Here is a 23,227-nt window from a genome sequence, read left to right as displayed (position 1 = left end):
TGACCCACACACATGGAGGTCTTCTCTCATTCTTCCATGTAATCGCCTTTGACAGCATGATCCTTCTGAACAGCCGTCTTGACACAGTGGTTGATACTGTTTGGTTTGAACCAAGCGTCTTTTTTATTTGAGTTTTATGAATTAGCAAGAGCCATCATTCAAGATACATGTAGATGATAAAAATACACATTTTATTTGGTTCTACTGTAAAAAAAATATATAATTTCACAATATTTGCATGAGCTGTGTTTTTTGTGCTTATTTAAGTCATTAGCTTAGCCACATGCTAATAGTATACTCTGTGTTTCTAACATTTTGCCCTCTTCTGTTTAGAAGTCTGTCACATTCACACAAAGGTAACAGACTAATTGGCTGAATTGGCTAGTTAGACACTTGCATTAGTCAAGTCTCGCTTTACGTGTTGAGCCCTGTTTGTATGGCTGTGTGAGTTTGTTTGTATGGGCCTTGCTGCCAATGTAGAGAATTTCCAGCCACTTAAGATGTCTCATGTAAACAGTAAAAATCATTACGCTGCCAAAAAATATTTTCTTACTTTGTATTGTTGCAATCCAGTCTTGGTTTCCAATGCAAATATCTAAGCATTCTTAATTCAAGACACATTTACTTGAGAAGCAAAATTACTTAAGATATTAAGGGCCCTATCCTACACCCAACGCCAGACGCAACTCAAGCGTTTTTTCCTAGTTTCTAGCGATGTGTCGTTCATGAACGATTCGTTCATCTTGAACGGATCTTTAATATGACTCGAAAACAACGGGTTGTCTGAGCGTTTCATTCATTTTGTGTTGACTGTGCATGCGCAACCTCCCATATGTTCTGTACAGGAAACAGAAATGATTAGTTCATCTCTCGAGTCTTGGTTCGAGCCATTCGTTCATCAAGTCCCAGTCCCATTAGGCAAGGCTATGCAGTCACCAGAAACGTTCATCTCTCGAGTCTTCTCGTTCAAATCATTCGTTCAAGTCCCCATAGGCTGAATGCAGAAACAGTTCATCTCTCGAGTCTCGTTCTTTTGTCACGTGACGTGAAAGCCGCGTTGGATACAGAAATTAGTTCATTCCTTTACAGTCTATGGTTAATTCACAACCTTCCTTGCAAACAAGTGAGTCATTTTTTTGTTTGTTTATTTCAGTTTTTTAGCTAGTAATATAATTTATTTTCCTATGAAGCCTGGACACATTGGGTTGTTCAGAACGGATAGGCATTACAAATGTTTATTGCACATATCTTCTGATGATTTTATAATAATAAATATATTACAACACACAGTCAATAATACGACTGTAATGTTGTATATGTTGCGAGACACTGAACCGGGAAGCGGTCACGTGAAAAAAGAACGAGACTCGAGAGATGAACTAATCATTTCCGTTTTTGCATTCAGCCTATGGGGACTTGAACGAACGACTCGAACGAGAAGACTCGAAAGATGAACTAATCTTTTCTGTTTCCGGATGCATGTATTAATTTACATATGAGGCCGTCACGGTGACAAAAGAAAGAACGATTTGGATCGGGAGTTGAGGTGAACTAACAGACTGCATACATAGCCTGAAGCAAGCTATAGCAATTAATGAATCATTTCTTTCTCAAAGTTTGGCCATGGCTGCATTAGCTTATAGTTTATTTTTTATTCCAAAAGTACTTAATGTGTTGAAAAATGTAACATGTAACATTTTAATTAGATTATGCTGAAATGAACGAAATGACTTGAAAAAAGATTTGTTCATTTTGCTGAACGAGATTCAAAGATCCGAGTCAGTAAAATGATCCGAACTTCCCACTACTACTAGTTTCAGCCTGACGCAGTTATCATTTTCACGTCCTGCGCATTGTTGTTTAAATAGCCAATTAATTTGCGCCCATTTGTGCTCCCATTGGTCTGAAAACGCAGTGCTTTCAGGCGCGCATTGTTGGCTATTTTGAGGCAACTGAAAACAACTGCGCAGTATTTTTTGTGTTATTTAACGTGCGTACACTCTGCTATTAGTATTACACACACAGGGTTGCGCAGCAGCACACAAACATTTTAAAATATTAAAAATCAAAGCATTCCTCTCAGGAGAAGCATTCAGTCTTTCCACTCACAAATTCCGCCATGTAAATAGCGACTCCGCCATGGTGCAAGCGCAACTGGCTTTTAAAGGGAATGGGAGATGATGGTTTATTGCATGTTACGGCTAAAACTCACCCATTACTCATTAAGAGAATAGGGACAACCCTTTTAGACCATGCACCTGGCGCGTCGACCATTTTTCCCGTCGTTAAACTAGCAAAAGTGGATTCGGACACGCCCTAAGTGCACCTATGCCGTCATTTTAGACCATGCGCTTAGATCGTTAAAATAGGGCCCAATGTCTTGTTATCTGAAAAGGTTTATGCTTAAAACAAACACACACAAAACAATCTTAAATTAAACTTAATTCAAAGCCCACTTTATTTTGATTAAAAAAAGAAATTGTAAAAGAAGACTTAATATCTTCGGTCATTTAGCATCTCAAGTAAATGTATCTTAATTTATTAATGTTTGGATATTTGTACTGGAAAATTAGACAGAAATACTGAATAAGAAATACATTTTTTGCAGTGTAGGGTTTTGATCAGATCCATGGCGTTGCCAGTCTGATGTAACATTTTGCAAGTCTTTAAGGTTGCCTCCCTTTTCTTGTACAGTCATCAGGTTTAGTTGAATGGCCTGAACTTAGCCAGGTCTCGTTCATGCCATTTCTCATTTATGTCATGATGTTTGTATGGTGTGTTTAATGCTAGTGATATCTTTGTTTAACCCCTTTCCTCATATGAACCTCAGCTATTTGTTGTTGAAATCTGCCTGTATCATCCGTACTAGAGGTGGGCTGTATGACCAAAATCCTTTATCATGGAATGAGAGTTTATATCATGATATAGCTATTTTGCTGGAAATGAAACCTCCAAATGTTACATAATTTAAATACAGTCAAAAATATAAAGCACCTTATTTTTATTATTTCTTTATTTTGTCATTTTTCTTTATTTTATTAACTAAACTAAATTGCTCCCATTATAAGCAACCAAGCGGTCTACACTTGAAGCATCTATATTTTTTCAGTCACAGTTTTCAAAATAGGCTATAGTTTTTGTATTGGTGTCGGATTTTTTTAATTGTGCTGTGGATGTAGAATATAGTACAATCTCTACTGACTGGTTTACATTTTGTACCATTGCATGATATATATAAAGCCTTAACATGCATGATAAAATTCACGTATAACAAAAATTGGTCATACCAACAGATGATAAAGGGTGTGTTCCTAATCAAAGGTGGTCTTCCACCATAAATCAGCCATCTAGACCAGGTTGGACCAGATATAAACCATGTAAAATCAACAGCCCATCTGATTTTGGCTGGATTTTGCAGCAGTGAGAACTAACTGGAACAGCCTCATATTCTGATCCTTAATATATCTGATATAAAAGGTCTGGCATTAAGGCAATGGAAATATTAGACATTGCAATAGTGTGTTGATTTTTTTTAGATCCACTCTAAAAGATGGGCTGAGCTGTAGGCAGTTAGAAAAGCCTATTACTTACAGTCCAGAGCATTCGCTGTACAAAAAAGAATGTTATGTGCAAGTGTTATGTTTGTGTGTCTGTACATACTTAGCTGTCGTTTGGGGACAAAATTTGTCGTTTGGTGACCCATTTGTCATGAGAAGCGAACTAAATCTGGCCAAAAAAAACCTCCATTTAGGACATTTGGGAAGTTCTTAAATAAATATAATAATGCAAAAGTTTTCTTTTAAGTTTGAGCTGATATATGCTTACATATAAGCCTTATTTAAAACAAAGTCTGTAGTTTGTCCTCATTTAGCTAAGTAAATGTGCATGTGTTTGTGCAATCATTTTCTAATATTTATTTGATTTTCATACATTCATGTTGTGCAGAGCTCTTGGATGAACAGATACACACAACACACACACACATTCACAACACACACCCTCTCTTAGACTCATGGGCGCTGCATGTGCTTTTCCTCTGTAGACTCTGGCTGCGCTCACACGTCACTCCATTAACCTGCTCCCCAACCACCTGGCTCAAGCCCTGCATGTGCGCGCCGGCTCACAGGAAATTAACGCTCGCATGCAGAGCGCCATCGCCCTGCGCAGCGGGGACAAGCTCCGCCAAGAACATATCTCCCCCTTCTCGCTCACCTTTAGAGAAGCACTGCTGGAGCACAAGGTAGTCTGCTCCCATCTTCCAGCCATCCTGTCCTCCCTCTCTGCTCTCTCGCTTCCTCTTTTTTGCTTTATTTTTGTTGTGGAGGTGCAAGAGAAGGAGGCGAGAGAGTGTCATGAGTAAACTAAAGGACGTTATGTGCCAGCAATACCAGTCAATACTTTCTAGAACACACACAGCAGTTTAAAATGTTCTCAATTACTATATCCCATCCGAAAAAACGAGTTAAGGTTGTCCAGCTGTTATTTGGAGCTTGGTAGCTGCTTTCTTGTTGGTCAAAGATGGTCAAACGCTGTAAAAAATTGTCTTGCTTTCCTTTACAAATATCTAAACAGTCAGTCAAGTCACTGAAATCAAAATGGATAATAAAATGGATATTGCTGTTTATCCTAAATAATTTATCCATGCACATTATTATTTAAAAAAATTAATCTGCCCTCGTAATCGTAAATCAAAATAATTTCCCTCCCTCTACATCTGCTCTTTTCTTTGATGTCATGTTTATTGGTGCGAGGGCGGCACAATAACCTGTCACTCACATGAGATCACAGCAGTAGCAAACCACAGCGATCCAACGAGCTAATCAATTCCAGATGGACAAAATCAAGTCCCGTCCTGCATTTTTGTCTCATTCGAGAAGCTGTTTCACTTGGATGTACACTATATTGCCAAATGTATTGGGACACCCCTCCAAATAATTTGAATTCCAATCACTTCCATGGCCACAGGTGTGTAAAATCAAGCACCTAGGCATGCAGACGCTTCTACAAACATTTGTGAAAGAATGGGTCGCTCTCAGGAGCTCAGTTAATTCAAGCATGGTACTGTGATTGGTTGCCACCTGTGCAATAAGTCCATTCGTGAAATTTCCTCACCACTAATTAATCTACGCTCAACTGTTAGTGGTATTATAACAAAGTGGAAGCAATTGGGAACAACAGCAACTCAGCCACGAAGTGACAGGCCATGTAAAATCACAGAGCGGGGTCAGTGCATGCTGAGGCACACAGTGCTCAAAAGTCGCCAACTTTCTGCAGAGTCAATAGCTACAGACCTCCAAACTTCGTTTGGCCTTCAGATTAGCTCCAGAACAGTGTGTAGAGAGCTTCATGGAATGAGTTTCCATGGCCGAGCAGCTGCATCCAAGCCTTACATCACCAAGTGCAATCCAAAGTGCCGGATGCAGTGGGTTAAAGCACTCCGCCACTGGACTCTAGAGCAATGGAGACGTGTTCTCTGGAGTGACGAATCATGCTTCTCTGTCAAGTCAAGTCACCTTTATTTATATAGTGCTTTTTACAATGCTGATTGTTTAAAAGCAGCTTCACAGTGTTAAACAGAATTTGATTCAGCTGTACAGCCGCTCTGGAGAAAACGGTGATGTTATCCAGCTCATTTCAATTATCATATAGTGACAATGCAGGCAGATCCGTAATTTAGTTGAAATTTTATTTGAATATTTCTGTCCATCGAATCTGTCTGGCGCTCTGATGGACGAGTCTGGGTTTGACAGTTGCCAGGAGAACGGTACTTGCCTGACTGCATTGTGCCAAGTGTAAATTTTGGTGGAGGGGGGATTATGGTCTAGGGTTGTTTTTCAGGTGTTGGGCTTGGCCCCTTAGTTCCAGTGAAAGGAACTCTTAATGCTTCAGCATACCAAGACATTTTGGACAATTTCATGTTCCCAACTTTGTGGGAACAGTTTGGGGATGGCCCTTTCCTGCTCCAACATGACCGCGCACCAGTGCACAAAGCAAGATCCATAAAGACATGGATGAGCGAGTTTGGTGTGGGGGAACTTGACTGGCCTACACAGAGTCCTGACCTCAACCCAATAGAACACCTTTGGGATGAATTAGAGCGAGACTGCGAGCCAGGCCTTCTCGTCCAACATCAATGCCTGACCTCACAAATGCGTTTCTAGAAGAATGGTCAAAATTTCTATAAACACACCCCTAAACCTTGTAGAAAGCCTACCCAGAAGAGTTGAAGCTGTTATAGCTGCAAAAGGTGGGCCAACTCCATATTAAACCCTGCAGATTAAAAATGGGATCATTAAAGGTCATTAAAGTTCATGTGCATGTAAAGGCAGACGTCCCAAAACTTTTGGCAATATAGTGTACATCATAATAAAGAAGACTATTGCAGCTTCCGTTTTATGCTGACTTGAAAATTACTTGAGGAGAAAAATTATTTTTTATATTATTTTAAGAAAAATGTATCAAAATTAAATTAATAAGAAAGAAATATAAACTTAATTTAAATAAAATGTTTCGTACCATTGGCGGACATCTTGTTTTAACTGTAAAGTCACTTAAAGTTTATACATTAGAAAGCAACACTTGTTATCTTAGTTGTCATTTTTCTTTCTAAGTAATAATTATAACTTATAACGATGTAAGGATATTTCGTTATTTGTACAGTAAAACAAGACAAAAATTCTGAGTAAGAAAATATTTTTTTACAGTGTAGTCCAGCTGAATTATATAAAACCATAGCCCTTTTTACAGCAGCGCCATCTTTGATTTTTAACGGTAATGAAAGAGAGGCTCTGAGGGATGGACATGTCTCTTCAGTGGGTTGTACTGTTATTTAATGTTTTTTAGTTTTTCTGCTGACGAAAAACTGCAAAAATATCTTTCAGAGAAATTACAGTAGACAAACCCCCCCCCCCCCCCCAGACAATAGCTTTTTACAAAAGATGCCATTTATCCTACACATCCTCGCTTTCATACCTGTCACGGCGCTGCTCTGAATAAGGTCTATTTGCCTCCAGTTTTAGGTGGAAAGCGTCTGACAAAATTGTTGTTTCCTGATCTGGTCAGCGGGTTCTGAAAAAGAAAAAGAGTCTGAATTCAAATCGACACTTAGGATAATGACCCTTTGAATTCAGCCGATTGGATTGTTCTCCAAATTGATTTGTTTAATCGCCATCACTGATGAACGTTAATTCATCCTGAGCCACTGGGATTTGCCCACACCCGGGATTTCAGATTACTCATGATATACACCACCATGCATGTCGTCATCTTAGTTAAAAACGCTTTTTATTCAGTTTATTTGTCCCTCGCCTCATTTCTGCTCTTTTGAGTTTACCTTCGCCCCTTGCTTGGCCTTTGAGTGTTTTGGTTTGCCCCGCCTCCAGCTCTGACATCACACGTTCTCTCACTAACCCGGAAAGCACAGGAGTTGTGTGTATGTGTGTGTATGAGCGCCTACCCTGCTCTCTCCTACGTGGTTAGCATTGCTTTCATGGTGTGGTCAGTGTGGTCGTCATGTGAAGAGGAATTTTTGTCCTTACTTTTCTCTGTATGTTTTCTATGTGTATTTCCTCTACAGTATTCCCAGATGAGAGATGAGGTGTTTAAGTCTAATCTAGTGTGTGCCTTCATTGTTCTCTTCTTCATCACTGGAATACAGAGCTTACTTCCCTCAGCAAGGTAAAACATACTGTACACATGAACATACATATACTGATGGCCATAACCATCACAGAAACTGAGGGTGACACATGATCTATTTGGGTTTATATATAGAAGTCATGGGTTCATATTTCCAGTAGTATTCGATGTGGGTTTTTCCCTGATATTTGGCCCACACCAGTCTCGAATATTTGATTACACCTATAATGTATCATATAATATGTGATCGCTCATGTTTGTAGGATGGTCACTATGGTGATACAGTTCTCCGTCCTCATCTTGCTGCACTGTTGCCTTGTTGTTGTGACAACGGCGGAGGACTACAAGTGTTTGCCGCTGGTTTTGCGAAAAGCGTGTTGCTGGGTGAACGAAACGTACGCTGCACGGAACGTCGTCATCTTCCTCTCCATCCTCATCAACTTCCTGGCTGCCATGATCAACATAGTGAGCAAACATTTTATTAATTTTATTTTCAATGTGATCATTATACTCTTGCACACTTCGTCATGGATATATATAGTTCTATATAAAATTCCTGAGCCCCACCAATCGATTTCTCAACTGAACCAATTTAAACGCTAATAAAAAAATTATTGATTTTCTAGTGACAGACTTAAGACAAATTTGTACAAAATTCACCAGCCTATGACTAAAAAATTAGCCTTGCACAATACATCAATACCATATTGGTTATCAGCCGAAATTATTTATCGTATTAGTTGATATTTCATTTTTTTTATTCAATTTAATAACTTTTATATTTGCCGTACTTTTGCCGTCATCTAACATCATCCGTCATCTTGATCTTTTAAAGCACTTATAATTTAACGGTGGGTGCACTGTGTAAATTTTAGCGGCAAAAGGTTGTTAATTGCAACCTTCCCACCGCTCACCCCTCCCTTTCGTAGCACATAGAGTACACTCAAAAAAATGCTGGGTTAAAAATAACCCAAGTCGGGTTGAAAATGGACTAACCCAGCAATTGGGTTGTTTTAACCCAACAATTGGGTTGTTTTAAGCAAATATTTAACCCAACCGCTGGTTAAAACAACCCAATTGTTGGGTTAGTCCATTTTCAACCCAACTTGGGTTATTTTTAACCCAGCATTTTTTAGAGTGTAGCTACGGTGGCCGACACAGGACAAAGATGTAATTGTCTGAGACAGCAGAGAGTAGCTAGCGCTCTGTAGAGCAGTTTGTCCGTTTAGGGCTACTGTAGAAACATGCCGACACAAAATAGCGACTTCACTGTAAGGGGACCCACGGTGTATGTACATAGAAACGGCTCATTCTAAGGTAATAAAAACATAACGGTTCATTATGTAAGGTCTTTATACACCACTGAAAACATAGTTATGTATATTATATTGAATTTCTGTCAGTAGGTCCTAGTGTAAATACTACACATTGCACCTTTAATGACTGTTTAATGCATCTTTAGCAAATGTCAGAATAAAAATCAATTTTTCATACTGTAATTATAATGTTGTGATGCCTAAATTAAAAGTCTAAATATGGACTTTTAATATCGGCTATTTATTAGTTACTTGTCATAATACCTATTTCTAGAAAGTTCTTGTAAATGTAATCGTATGGCTCTTTATACAGATATATTCTCAAATGCAATCTATTTTCTAACATTTGCACTCTCTCTTTTACCATAGCTTTGGTGTGATTTCGACAAATCCGTCTCATTCAGGAACCAGACGTTTAATGCATCCGCCTCAATCCCAGATATCTGCTTTTACCCAGAGGTCTTTTCATCCACCGCCTCCCACGCAAACAGATCCACAGCTTCTTGCCATGCAGTTTCAGTCTGTTAAAAGGATTGATAGAATTCTATCATTTGTTTAAACTGTTCAAAAATCAATTGATTCACTGTGCATTGAGCGATGAGATGTTAATGGTGAGGTTGTCTGGCTGTTTATTGACAGTATTTCGTGTTTACTGGAGTGTTGGCGATGGTGACCTGTGCAGTGTTCCTCAGACTCAACTCGGTTCTGAAGTTGGCCATCCTGCTGATCATGATCGCTATCTACGCAGTGCTGACCGAGGCCTTTTACACGCCACTCTTCATCCGCTATGACACACTTACACTCAATCAGAGGTACGTACGCAAACTCTCACATTCAGGAGCCATTAAAGAACTAGTTATAAGGAGTGAAATTATACATTACACTGTAACGGTATATAGACATAATTGTGATGACTCAAGTAAGTGCGTAAGATGACGTGGACAAACAGTAAGAGCAATAAATGTCATGCTGTTTCTCAAATAGCAGTCTGCGAGGGTTTTATTAGATTTCTGCAAGTTTTACTGTATGATTGACGTCACATAGACGCAAATTGTCTTCTAGATGTGGGTGGTGTGGCCTGGTGGTCAAAAGTTTATGTTGATAGCTGTAAGTTTATAGGTTAAACTTAAAACTGTAAGTTTACAGCTACTTTCATTCCAAAATCTAAAGGTGCCCTTGTATTTATATAGTACCGTACAAAAGTTTAAGGATTTTTTCGTTTTATTTAGCATTAACTGCTAGATTAAACTGATCAAAAGTGACAGTAAAGACATTCATAATGTTACAAAATATATTAAAGGTAAAGATATCTATATATTTTTTTTTAAATGCTGTTCTTTAAACCTTTCTATTTATCATAGAATAAAGTGCATCACAGTTTCCACACAATTATTATGCAGCACAACTATTGATATTTTGAACATTGATAAAAAGAAGAAATGTTTATTGAGCACTAAATCAGCATATTAGAATGATTTCTGATGGATCATGTGACACTGAAGACTGGAGTAATGATGCTGAAAATTCAGAGTTGCCACTATAAATTGCACTAAAAAAAATATATTAAAATTGTAATATTACTGTTTTGCTGTATTTTTATCAAATAAATGCAGCTTTGAACATAAGAAACTTCTTTAAAAAAGGTAAAAAACTTTTGCACGTTATTAAATTAAATTAAATTAAATTAAATTAAATTAAATTAAATTAAATTAAATTAAATTAAATTAAATTAAATTAAATTAAATTAAATTAAATTAAATTAAATTAAATTAAATTAAATTAAATTAAATTAAATTAAATTAAATTAAATTAAAAATAATAGCCTAATAATATAGAATAAACAAATCAAAATTTCCAATAAAAGTAGTAATAATGTGTCAATTATGAGATTTTATTTTATAACTGGGAAGAAAATAATATTTTTTTGCTGGTTAACAACACTAAAGAAGATCGGAGGGCTATGAAAGTTTGAAAGTTATTTCAAGGCACTTATAATGGTTTTGTCATCCAAAAAAAAGTTTAGTGGGAATAATTATATAATATATAAAGGGATAAATACTCTAAAAGCAAAACAAATTAGTTGCAAGTCCTACTCATACAAAGTTTTTGCATTTCTCTATCCGTCCGCCCTTGCTGAGGTCTGTGCGTCATTGTGCCATCAAGCACTTAACTCCATGGTACTCCAGAGGTATTGTCCTTATGATAAGAACACTGTAAATCGCTTTAGATAAAACTATCTGCCAAACTACTAATTACCCCTGAACAAGAGCTAAACCTCAAACTTTAAATCAGAACCAAGTCCTGATAAAGGTTTGTACAACACTAAGCAGACTTTATATTTCACTTTTGTTAAAAATAAACAAATCCTTTTTTTTTTTTTTTCATATCAGATATCATAAGTGTTTAACAAATAGTGTACACTGTTATTATATCATCAAGGCTCTTTATGACATTTATGCCAGATGTTTGTCTTAACTAACTGCACTCTGGACATTATAAACATGCTGCAGAGCTCATGAGACTTTCTGTCTCGTTTCCCTGGTTACAGCAAAAGCTTCCTGGGAACCAAGGAAACGTCTCTGCTTCTCATGGCGATGTTCCTTTTAGCTGTGTTCTACCATGGCCAACAGGTAACACACACACACACACACACACACATACACACACGCTAACCTGACAGCAGATCAGGGGCCATTCAGTTCCTATTTTATAATGTCACGTTTCTAAGAAACGGAGGCAAGTTATTGGCTGCTTCATAAGGTCTCACAGTCAATATATAAAAGCCCTGCTCTCTCTGACGCACAGTGTGTGCAAAGCTTTTTAAGTTCACTCTACTGATTGTTGTCTTTGATGCCGTAGATCAGGGGAAAGAGTCGGTCCGAGTGGTGATGAGTGAGAGAGAGAAATGAGCGCTGGGTTTGTGTAAGTGTGTGTGCGTGTGGTGTCGACGCCGCTCTGATTAAGGCGAATGGAGTCTCGCATATGGCCGAAATGCTTTGTGCTCGTGCCATGTGTTTGTGTCCAGCTATAAACTGCCTTTCCATATTTACCCCCTCCCCTCATGTCCATGGCAACAGTGTGTCATTTAGGCAGGTGGTGCCACTGGCAATGTTTGGCCTATGGATTGGGACTTGGCGTGTGTTTCTTGGACAGTGATTTGATCATTTCTTATTTATGCTCTTCTTGTTGTGTGTGTGTGTCGGATGAATAAACAAGCACTCTGTCACTGCGAGTCAGTGTCTATGAGGGATTGCTTTTCATATGCAGTTAAGTCTGAGAACACAAGGAAAATTTGGGGTTCAAAATCGAATTTTAAACCATTTAAAAAAGTGTATATTATAACATTTGAAATATTTTGCTCTCTATTGCTCTCAAACTTTAAACCCCTGTATGTTTGTTTACTTGCAGTTGTTCTTTAACATCATGCAATTGCTTAATAGCTTCTACTGAAAATGTTTTCTTAATATTTAAAAAATTCTTAAGACTAAAGAATTAACTAAGAATAAAAACATTCTTGGTATTTTTATCTTGTTTTCCAGTTCAAATGTCTCAAAATGAATTATAAAACAAGGTGGATTTACTAGGTGTAATTTTTCTTATCGTACTGGCAGATTTTTTTCCCATTTATACTCACAATATGTAAAATAATTACGGAGCCCCTAAAGGGACATGGTGATGGAAGCAAAAATTGAGAATGCAAAATTTTGCATTCGCTCTCAAAACTAAAGAAAAATTTGTGTTAATGCTTTTTGCGAGCGAATGCAAAGTTTCTCGGGGGAACGCAATACTTTTGCGTGAGATCTCAAAGTTTTGTGAGCATACACAAAAGCATTTTTCCTCCCATCTCATAATTCTTTTCATCACCTCGTACCCTTAGGAGAAAATATTTTTTTTAGGAGTAGACGAATAAAATGTACTACGTTTTTTTTGCATTGTAGGCATCACTGAGATTAAAAGCAGAACAAATGGCTTTAGTTTTTTGCTAAGGGATTTTATGAGAAACATAAAAGACAAAGTAAATGCACAGAAAAAAAGGTGTCAAAATTACCTTTAGGGGCTACAATAGCTTTGTCGCTGGGGCTGTACCCTTAAAAGGACATCTTTGTACCTTTTTTACTCCTAAAAGGTGCATGTTAGTACCTTAAGCTTGGAACATACTCAGCAAGAACAAATAAATTTGTTCGTTTTCTCGAGGTGGCAAGAACAAGAACAAAGTTCGTTCTGGCCAGGACATTCCATACTTCACGAGAAAAGCAGGTGCCGAACATCTCCGTTTCTCTGCATTAACCCCGCTCACTTTAAAATTCTGACCAATCACACAATAGTTCTCGGACACCCACAAGAAAAAAGTTCTGCTCAGACGATGTGTCGAGAACGAGCTGCGAGAACTCTCAAACCAGGGCTCCGAGAACAAAATGACGTCATTTTGTTCTCGCAGCCCTGGGAGCGAGAACTTTTTTCTCTGTTCTTGCGGAGTATGTTGCAGCCATGGTACATACTCCGCAAGAACAAAGAAATTTGTTCGTTTTCTCGAGGTGGCAAGAACAAGAACAAAGTTTGTTCTGGCCATTCCATTCTTCACGAGAAAAGCAGGTGCCGAACATTTCCGTTTCTCTGCATTAATCCCGCCCACTTTAAATTTCTGACCTATCGCACAATAGTTCTCGGACACCAACAAGAAAAAAGTTCTGATGATGTTTCGAGAACAAGCTGCGAGAACTCTCAAAACAGGGCTCTCTAAAGCTTGGAACATACTCTGCAAGAACAAAGACATTTGTTCGTTTTCTCGAGGTGGCAAGAGCAAGAACAAAGTTCGTTCTGGCCAGGACATTCCATGCTTCACAAGAAAAGCAGGTACCGAACATCTCAATTTCTCCGCATTAACCCCACTCACTTTAAAATTCTGACCAATCACACAGTAGTTCTTGGACACCCACAAGAAAAAAGTTCTGCTCAGACGATGTGTCGAGAACGAGCTGCGAGAACTCCCAAACCAGGGCTCCGAGAACAAAATGACGTCATTGCGGAGTATGTTGCGGCCTTTTTAGAACAAAATTAGTTCTCGCAGCTTGTTCTCGACACATCATCTGAGCAGAACTTTTTTCTTGTGGGTGTCCGAGAACTATTGTGTGATTGGTGGGCGGGGTTCGGCACCTGCTTTTCTCGTGAAGTATGGAAGGTCCTGGCCAGAACGAACATTGCTCTTGCCACCTCGAGAAAACGAACAAATTTCTTTGTTCTTACAGGGTAGTACAAATACGTACCTTAAGGTACTACTATGAACCTTTTTGTGGTAAAAAAAAGACGCAAGTATATCCTTTTAAGGGTACTGCCGCAGCGACAAGCTGTTGTACCCCTAAAGGTACAATTTTGACACCTATTTTCTCTGTGTGTACTTTTTGTAAATTGAAAACTCCACTGAGTACACGGGACTCTGTAAGGGCAATAAAATGATCCTCTGGGGTAAATTCAGCACATGTTCCCCTTGATTAACCTGTGAATACAGGTACGTGCCTTACTCAAGGGAATAAGGCATGAGGGGACAGAACTGTTGTATTACATTATCTGCTGAGTGAGTTCCTTGAGAACCAAAGAGCTTAGCACATCACTTTATCATGGTTAAAACAATGCATTCATTTTGGTCTCCGTTGTAACAGCTGCCAGACTTCAGCTGTCTAAATTGCTTTTTTGACAGAGATAAAGTCCCGAACACCTCCAGACAGTGGTGAGATTCCAAACCAGGCCTCCCAAGACACCTAAAACTTTGGAAACTCATTTGTATTAAACCCTTTCCATGCAGTTTGTCAAAAGTAATTTGGTTGATATGCACTGCTTTAATTGTCTCCTGTCTGAGTGCGTGTCTGCCTCTACATCTTTGCGCATGTGTTTTAGGGGTTAATCGAGGTTAGGCTTGTTGATGTGTTTTTAATAATCATTCGGACAGTCGTACACCCCTGTCTGCCCCACTTGCTTAATTACTCCTCATAAAATTATCTTTCGTTCCATATTTAGTCACAAATAAATGCGCGCACACACATGAATTTTACACTCATACACATGCATAAACACTTACATCATGCCCTGACTGTTAGTAAATTAATTTTTTCAATCTGGACGCTTTTGTGAAACAGTTTCAATTAACGCTGGATATTAATGTATGCAGATGAGCGTGTGTTGCTGCTTAATTAGGGGAGGGGGCCTTGTTGGAGCTCTTCGTTTGGAAGAGAGCTGATGGAAGTCAGGCTGAACAGAGATATCAGAAACGCAGCACGGCTCACTTCCTGTTAAAAGCAAGACCGCAAAGGGTCACGACACTGACAAAGTGTTCAGGGTACTAACTGAATGCAGTGTATGAAAGAAATAAAATGGTGACGTCATCATCTATTCATGTTGCTTGAAAAATGTATGTGGAAGACAAAAGGAGATGTTTAGCTTCTCAGAATATCTAGGCTGCTCTTTTTCATGCAATAGAAGTAGATAGCTGTAAGAAGTGTCTGTAAAGATCCAAAAAAAAGTTCAAAAAGTAAATTTTTTTGGACCCACTTTATTTTAGGTGGCCTTAACTACTATGCACTTATTCTCGCGCATGCGTCGTGGAGGCACACACGGAAGACAAGAACAAGTTGGATAAAGGTGTTATTTTTATTTTTTTTGCGCACAAAAACTATTGTCGTCGCATCGTAAAATTATTGTAGAGTCACTGTGGTGAGATGGACTTTGTAACGACGTTTTAAGTGCCTTTTATGGGTCTTGGGAGTGTAAATGTACTGAATGCCAATGGAGGCCTATCTGAAGCCTTTCTCAGCCATCAGCTTTCAACAAAAATATCTTAATTTGTGTTCCGAAGATGAACGGAGGTCTTACGGGTGTCGAACAACATGAGGGTGAGTAATTAAGGACAGAATTTTCATTTTTGGGTGAACTAACCCTTTAAACTTACCCATACCACCAAACCTGTCCCTAACTTTACACATATCCCACCTCAATATCAGCAAAAGTGTGTGCAATACAATATGAACACAATAAGTACATTGTTCTTATTTTTTTATGTAAGTACATAGTAGTTAAGGCCACGTAATATAAAATGGGACCAATGTTTTTAATGAAATTAATACTTTTATTCAGCAAGGGCACATTAAATTGATAAAAAATATCAATAAATACTTTGGTCACATTTTTGTTTAATTCACAATATTAACTAACTATTAACTATGACTTTTGCCTCAATAAACTCCTAATTACTGCTTATTAATAGTTAGTAAGGTAGTTGTTAAGTTTAAGTATTGGGTAGGATTAAGGGATGTAGAATATTGTCATGCAGAATAAGGCATTTATATGCGCTTTACAAGTACTAATAAACAGCCAATATCCTAGTAATATGCATGCTAATAAGCAACTTAAGAGATAGTTCACCCAAAAAAGAAAATTCTGTCATCATTTACTCACCCTCAAGTTGTTCCAAACCTGTATAAATGTTGGTAACCAAGCAGATCTCGGCCCCCATTGACTACCATAGTTTTTTTTTCCTACTATGGTAGTCAATGGGGGTCGAGATCTGCTTGGTTACAAATATTCAAGATTCAAGAGTTTTATTTGTCACATACACAGTTATATACACAATATACAACTGGCAGTGAAATGTGAACAGGTCCGCTCCATGGACAGTGCAAATAACAGTTACAAGAAATTAAATAGAAATAGAATAAAGTTAGAATAAAAAGTATTAACATAAGTAGAATTATAAATAAATCAAGTAAAAGATAAAAATAGGAAATAAGATAAAAATAAAAATATAAAAAATATGTGGATGATAAGTGAGATAAACTGTAGACTTAAAAATAAGTGGTTAACATAAAATATATAATATGTATATATAAAGAAGTATAATGTGCAAGGTTTATTACAGGTTGTTACGCAGTAACAATAGGGACGTAAAGTAAAGTGCAGTGCAATTGCAGTATGTGGATGTTAATGTTGAAAGACCGTATGTTTATGCGTGTGCGGGGGTGAAGTGAGTCACGTGACTGAGTTCAGGAGTCTGATGGTCTGGGGGAATCTTTCTTTCAAAGATCCTCCTTAGAGTACAGCAGAACAAAGAAATATATAGTATATAGGTTTAGAACAACTTGAGGGCGAGTAAATGATGACGGAATTTTATTTTTTGGGTGAACTATCCCTGAGAATTGAACCCTATACTAAAGTGTTACCAATTCTTTATATTTCAAATAAATGCTGTTCTTTTGAATTTTCTATTCATCAAGGAATATCATTGAGAACTATCCTTGAATATAAAAAATATCCTTGAGAACTTCTTACAAGGCAGCATTTCTTAAGGAAATAAAGATTTCTTATGGATCCTGACACTGAAGACTGGAGGAATTCAGCTTTGTCATCACAGGAATACGTTTATTTACATGTTGTTTTAATTTATTTTAAAATGCATTAATAATTCGCCATATTATTGTTTTTGCTGTATTTTGATCAAATAAATGCAGCCTTGGTGAGCAAAAACAAGCTTTTTTTCAAAAACCTAAAAAAAAATTGATTGACCTCAAACTTTATAACATTATTGTATTGTCCTTTTTAAAGAGTAAAGGTGGAGTTCAGGCTGGAGGAGAAAGTCTTAAACCCTCATTAAACTGTCTGTGACATTTTATTTCAAAGCACTGAAACTTAATTTAATGTGACGTTTTATATTGCTCTGATAGTCTCAGATGAAGGATCACGATTCATCTTGTGAAGCTGAAGGACAGCTGGGAATGTAGACTGAGTGTTAAATGGAGTAAAGCAAATGCACGAATTGGGTAGAGGGCACACGGCTCTATCAGGAAATAGAAGTGACCCAGATGCAGGCTGTCCCGCATATCACTGTGTGCAACGAGACAGATGCTGCGTCCAAATCGCTTACTGTCTCAGTGGGTACCAGATTTGAATTTAAATTTACTTTGCGACCTTTAAAAAAGAACGCTCTATATAGTATGAATGAATTTCGAATGTTCTACATCCTCCATGTTGTCACTGTCATGTGACCTACCAGCATCAGTTGCGTTACTTCACTTGCATTCATAAATCCTCCTCCCGTGGCCTCATGGGATAGGAAAGTGTCCACTGAATGCGTACATCAGAATCTCAGCGGTAGTAGTAGGTCATCCGGGGAGTTTTCACCTACTGTTTTTCGCATACTATATAGTAGGGAAGTATTCTGTTTCGGATGCAGCGAGATACTTTGAAGGCGGAGGCTATAGAAGTCATAGCATCACTTAAAAAACACACCTGAAATTAAGATTCATTTCATATGAGCTATTCACAAGTTGTCCAAAACACTGAAAACACATACTGTACAGAGATGGTCAGAAGCACATGTGATTTGTAGTGTAAACGCTAATCTGTCCGGATGCATCCTAGACAGCACTTTTTGCACTTTGTCAACATGCAGTAACACTGACATAAAGAGTGATGTGTGTGTTTATGAAAGCAGAGACCCTCCACTGAAATCTGAGCACAAGTGGTCACAGGAGACACATTTGAGACGCTTGTGCAGATATTACCTGCAAAATGTCTCGGCTGACCACTCGATCGATGGTCGAATCACCCGAGATGGATCTTAATGCCAGGTGTAAATAGGGCCAACTTAACCTGCTGAAACTTATTTTATGCTGTCCAAATCTAAAACGAATTATACCCACAGTGTAGTTTGGTAGTAAGGTGGCGTCTTGCTGTGGGACTCAGCATCAGCTTAAACAGATGGAGGAATAGATGAGAAATCTGCCAAAAACCCGATGCTTTTAGCAGAACGATGGTTCCAAAGCCAAATTAACTTTTTAATTAACCTACTGGAGTGGCTAAAAAACAACAATGAGAATTACCTACAATGGCCCAGTCAAAGACTAAGAATATGTGGCACTTTTTGAAAATGACAATGTACAAACCTGATTAAAATCTGCCTGGTGCAATGGTTCAAAATCACACCTACAAATAAAACACATATGAACGCAATGAAAGTTGTCATTGCTGCAAATGGATGGCAGTATAAATACTTGTGTAAATATTATACAGTTGTTGTTGTCTTTTGTCGTTGTTGTTTTTACATTTAATTAAGAATATTTTTGGAACATGAACCTATATAACGGTGTTTGCAATCAATGTTTTAAAGCATTTCTACATATTTTACTGATTAAGAGTTATTTTCCACATTTAAGAAGATCTTTCCTGTCATTGATTACCTACAGATGCTTTCCTCCACTAGTTGCTAGGATTTTTGTGTGCCTTTTCTTCCAGTGACTGGATTGTGTTTGCTGAGTGTGTATTTGCTATTCATCTGCCTAGTATTGCTGACAGTTATTAGATATACCTACTCTTTTTTTCTCTCTCTCTCTCTTCTTTTAGACTCAAAGCCTTTACCTTTTCTATTTGTATTAAATGTGACATTCTATATTGTGCTTTTATATTACATATATATATATATATATATATATATATATATATATATATATATATATATATATATATATATTATAGATGTAAATGCGTTTATAATTTTACAAAAAAAAAAATAATTTCAAATATATCGGTTTGAACTTTCTATTAATCAAAAATTCCTGAAAAAAGTATCATGTTGTCCACATAAATATTAAGCAGCACAACTGTAATAAAAAATATTTATTGAGCACCAAATCAGCATATTAGAATGATTTCTGAAGGAAAGTGACACTGAAGACTGGAGTAATGATGCCGAAAATACAGATTTGAATCACAGGAGCAAATTCCATCCATCCATCCATCTTCTTCCGCTTATCCGGGGCCGGGTCGCGGGGGCAGCAGTCTAAGCAGAGATGCCCAGACTTCCCTCTCCCTAGACACTTCCTCTAGCTCTTCCGGGGGGACACCGAGGCGTTCCAAGGCCAGCCGGGAGACATAGTCCCTCCAGCGTGTCCTTGGTCTTCCCCGGGGCCTCCTCCCGGTTGGACATGCCCGAAACACCTTCCCGGGAAGGCGTTCAGGAGGCATCCGGAACAGATGCCCGAGCCACCTCAGCTGACCCCTCTCGATGTGGAGGAGCAGCGGCTCTACTCCGAGTTCCTCCCGAGTGACTGAGCTTCTCACCCTATCTCTAAGGGAGCGCCCAGCCACCCTGCGGAGAAAGCTCATTTCGGCCGCCTGTATCCGGGACCTTGTCCTTTCGGTCATGACCCAAAGCTCATGACCATAGGTGAGAGTAGGAACGTAGATTGACCGGTAAATCGAGAGCTTCGCCTTACGGCTTAGCTCTTTCTTCACCACGACAGACCGGTACATCGACCGCATTACTGCAGAAGCTGCACCGATCCGTCTGTCAATCTCCCGTTCCATCCTCCCCTCACTCGTGAACAAGACCCCTAGATACTTAAACTCCTCCACTTGGGGCAGGAACTCTCCACCAACCTGGAGTGGGCAAGCCACCCTTTTCCGACTGAGGACCATGGCCTCGGATTTGGAGGTGCTGATCCCCATCCCAGCCGCTTCACACTCGGCTGCAAACCGTCCCAGTGCATGCTGAAGGTCCTGGTTAGAAGGGGCCAACACGACAACGTCATCCGCAAAGAGCAGAGACGAAACCGTGTGGTCCCCAAACCTGACACCCTCCGGCCCTTGGCTGCGCCTAGAAATTCTGTCCATAAAAATTATGAACAGAACCGGCGACAAAGGGCAGCCCTGCCGGAGTCCAACATGCACCGGGAACAAGTCTGACTTACTGCCGGCAATGCGGACCAAACTCCTGCTTCGGTCATACAGGGACCGGACAGCCCTCAGTAAAGGACCCCGGACCCCATATTCCCCCAGCACCCTCCACAGGACGCCGCGAGGGACACAGTCGAATGCCTTCTCCAAATCCACAAAACAAATGTGGACTGGTTGGGCAAACTCCCATGAACCCTCCAGCACCCTGTAGAGGGTATAGAGCTGGTCCAGTGTTCCGCGACCAGGACGAAAACCACACTGTTCCTCCTGAATCCGAGGTTCCACTATCGGCCGGATTCTCCTCTCCAGTACCCTGGCATAGACTTTCCCGGGGAGGCTGAGAAGTGTGATCCCCCTATAGTTGGAACACACCCTCCGGTCCCCCTTCTTAAAAAGAGGGACCACCACCCCGGTCTGCCATCCCAGAGGCACTGTCCCCGACCGCCACGCGATGCTGCAGAGGCGTGTCAGCCAAGACAGCCCCACAACATCCAGAGACTTGAGGTACTCAGGGCGGATCTCATCCACCCCCGGTGCCTTGCCACCGAGGAGTTTCTTGACCACCTCGGTGACTTCAGCCCGGGTGATGGACGAGTCCTCCTCTGAGCCCCCAGCCTCTGCTTCCTCAATGGAAGACGTGACGGCGGGATTGAGGAGATCCTCGAAGTATTCCTTCCACCGTCCGACAACATCCCCAGTCGAGGTCAACAGCCGCCCATCGCCACTGTAAACAGCGTTGGTAGGGCACTGCTTCCCCCTCCTGAGGCGCCGGACGGTTTGCCAGAATCTCTTCGAGGCCAGCCGATAGTCTTTTTCCATGGCCTCACCGAACTCCTCCCAGGCCCGAGTTTTTGCCTCCACGACCACCCGGGCTGCAGTCCGTTTAGCCTGTCGGTACCTGTCAGCTGCCTCAGGAGTCCCACAAGCCAGCCAGGCCCGATAGGACTCCTTCTTCAGCTTGACGGCATCCCTTACTTCCGGTGTCCACCACCGGGTTCGGGGATTGCCGCCTCGACAGGCACCGGAGACCTTGCGTCCACAGCTCCGAGCAGCCGCTTTGACAATGGAGGTGGAGAACATGGTCCACTCGGACTCAATATCTCCAGCCTCCCTCGGGATCCGGTCGAAGCTCTGCCGGAGGCAGGAGTTGAAGATCTCTCTGACAGGAGACTCGGCCAAACGTTCCCAGCAGACCCTCACAGTACGTTTGGGTCTACCGAGTCTATCCAGCTTCCTCCCCCGCCATCGGATCCAACTCACCACCAGGTGGTGATCAGTTGACAGCTCCGCCCCTCTCTTCACCCGAGTGTCCAAGACATACGGCCGCAGATCAGATGAAACGACCACAAAGTCGATCATTGACCTACGACCTAGGGTGTCCTGGTGCCATGTGCACTGATGGACACCCTTATGCTTGAACATGGTGTTCGTTATGGACAAACTGTAACTAGCACAGAAGTCCAATAACTGAACACCACTCGGTGTTTAAAAATTGCATTTTTAAATATGTGTGTGTGTGGAAAGGCAAGACCGCAAGTAATTAACAATACACACATGTGTGTGTGTATTGTTAATTACTTCTTTTTCCTTTCACTATCAGTTATGAGTTCTATTAGCAGGGGCAAATTAATAAAATTCTTTGCATTTGTGGTGACGAACATTCAGTCTTGAAGTGTGATCAGAGGCCGGTTGCATAAACTGCATAAACATTAAAAAAAAAAATCTTTAAGACTGTTCATAACTTAAAGGTGCACTATGTAAAAAATTTTCAGTAAAATATCCAAAAAACACTTCCCAACTATTTATAAATCGTGAGAAATTTGCTATTTTAACCAAGGAACCGGGACGTGTGAGGGAGTCGCCTGTCAATGGCGTCATATCTGGTTTCCCTCGGTTTCCGGTTTTATTTTGCAGAAACGCTTTACTCTTACTACAGTGTGCAACAAGTGTCATAGCAGCCGCTGAGCGAACGCACAGAGTAACGTCATAACATCATTTTCAACACACTCAGATGTATATAATATGATAAACAGAGCTGCGTTACCTCATACTCATGACCGGAAAAGTGGAAATGGTGCCGGCGACTGTGGCATAATAAAAGTCCCGCCGGCGACTATGCCATAATAAAGGTCCCGCTGCTTGCGAGGCTTGTGTTGCGCTCTTCTTATTAACAATCGCTCCTGCTTCTGCTTCATACTACAGTAATGTTAATAATCACATCCATGAACATGATTTCTGCCCTATCCCGATTCTTTTCCACCGGCTGTGAGTTGAAGACCACATGTCCCAAGATTCTGCGCTCAAACTTGCCGTCATCAAACTACGCCATTGTTTTGAATAGGCGACCTCTAGTGGACGGAAAAGTTACATAGTGCAGCTTTAAAGGTCCCATGGCATGGCATTTTTCTATTATTTTATAGTGTTTCCTGAGGTGTACTTATATTGTTAGTATGATTTTTACATCATAAAATGTCATAATTTAAAAATAAAAGGCATTTTGTCTATACTGCTGTTTGCCCTGTGGCTGACTGCCCTGTTTCAAGAGGCGTGTCTGC

General features: G+C 39.8%; 1 protein-coding gene across 2 annotated transcripts in view; it reads left to right on the top strand.

The window, feature by feature from the left end:
* Positions 1-23,227, top strand: part of adcy8 (adenylate cyclase 8 (brain)) — a gene marked incomplete at its 5' end in the record, with an annotated part of 72,836 nt that overhangs the window by 34,338 nt on the left and 15,271 nt on the right. The window contains 6 exons of one of the 2 annotated variants that reach the window (XM_079818842.1): positions 4,043-4,240; positions 7,577-7,677; positions 7,902-8,103; positions 9,324-9,413; positions 9,594-9,766; positions 11,503-11,584. In XM_079818842.1, coding sequence (XP_079674968.1) covers positions 4,043-4,240; positions 7,577-7,677; positions 7,902-8,103; positions 9,324-9,413; positions 9,594-9,766; positions 11,503-11,584 — 846 coding nt within the window. The remainder of the gene's footprint in view (positions 1-4,042; positions 4,241-7,576; positions 7,678-7,901; positions 8,104-9,323; positions 9,414-9,593; positions 9,767-11,502; positions 11,585-23,227) is intronic. The other variant, XM_079818843.1, reaches the window with a different exon arrangement.

Source organism: Gobio gobio (genome assembly GCF_949357685.1).
Source record: "Gobio gobio genome assembly, chromosome: 6".
Taxonomy (NCBI): Eukaryota; Metazoa; Chordata; class Actinopteri; order Cypriniformes; family Gobionidae; genus Gobio; species Gobio gobio.
Note: the sequence above shows the minus strand (reverse complement) of the source record. Positions and strands in the feature narration are given on the sequence as shown.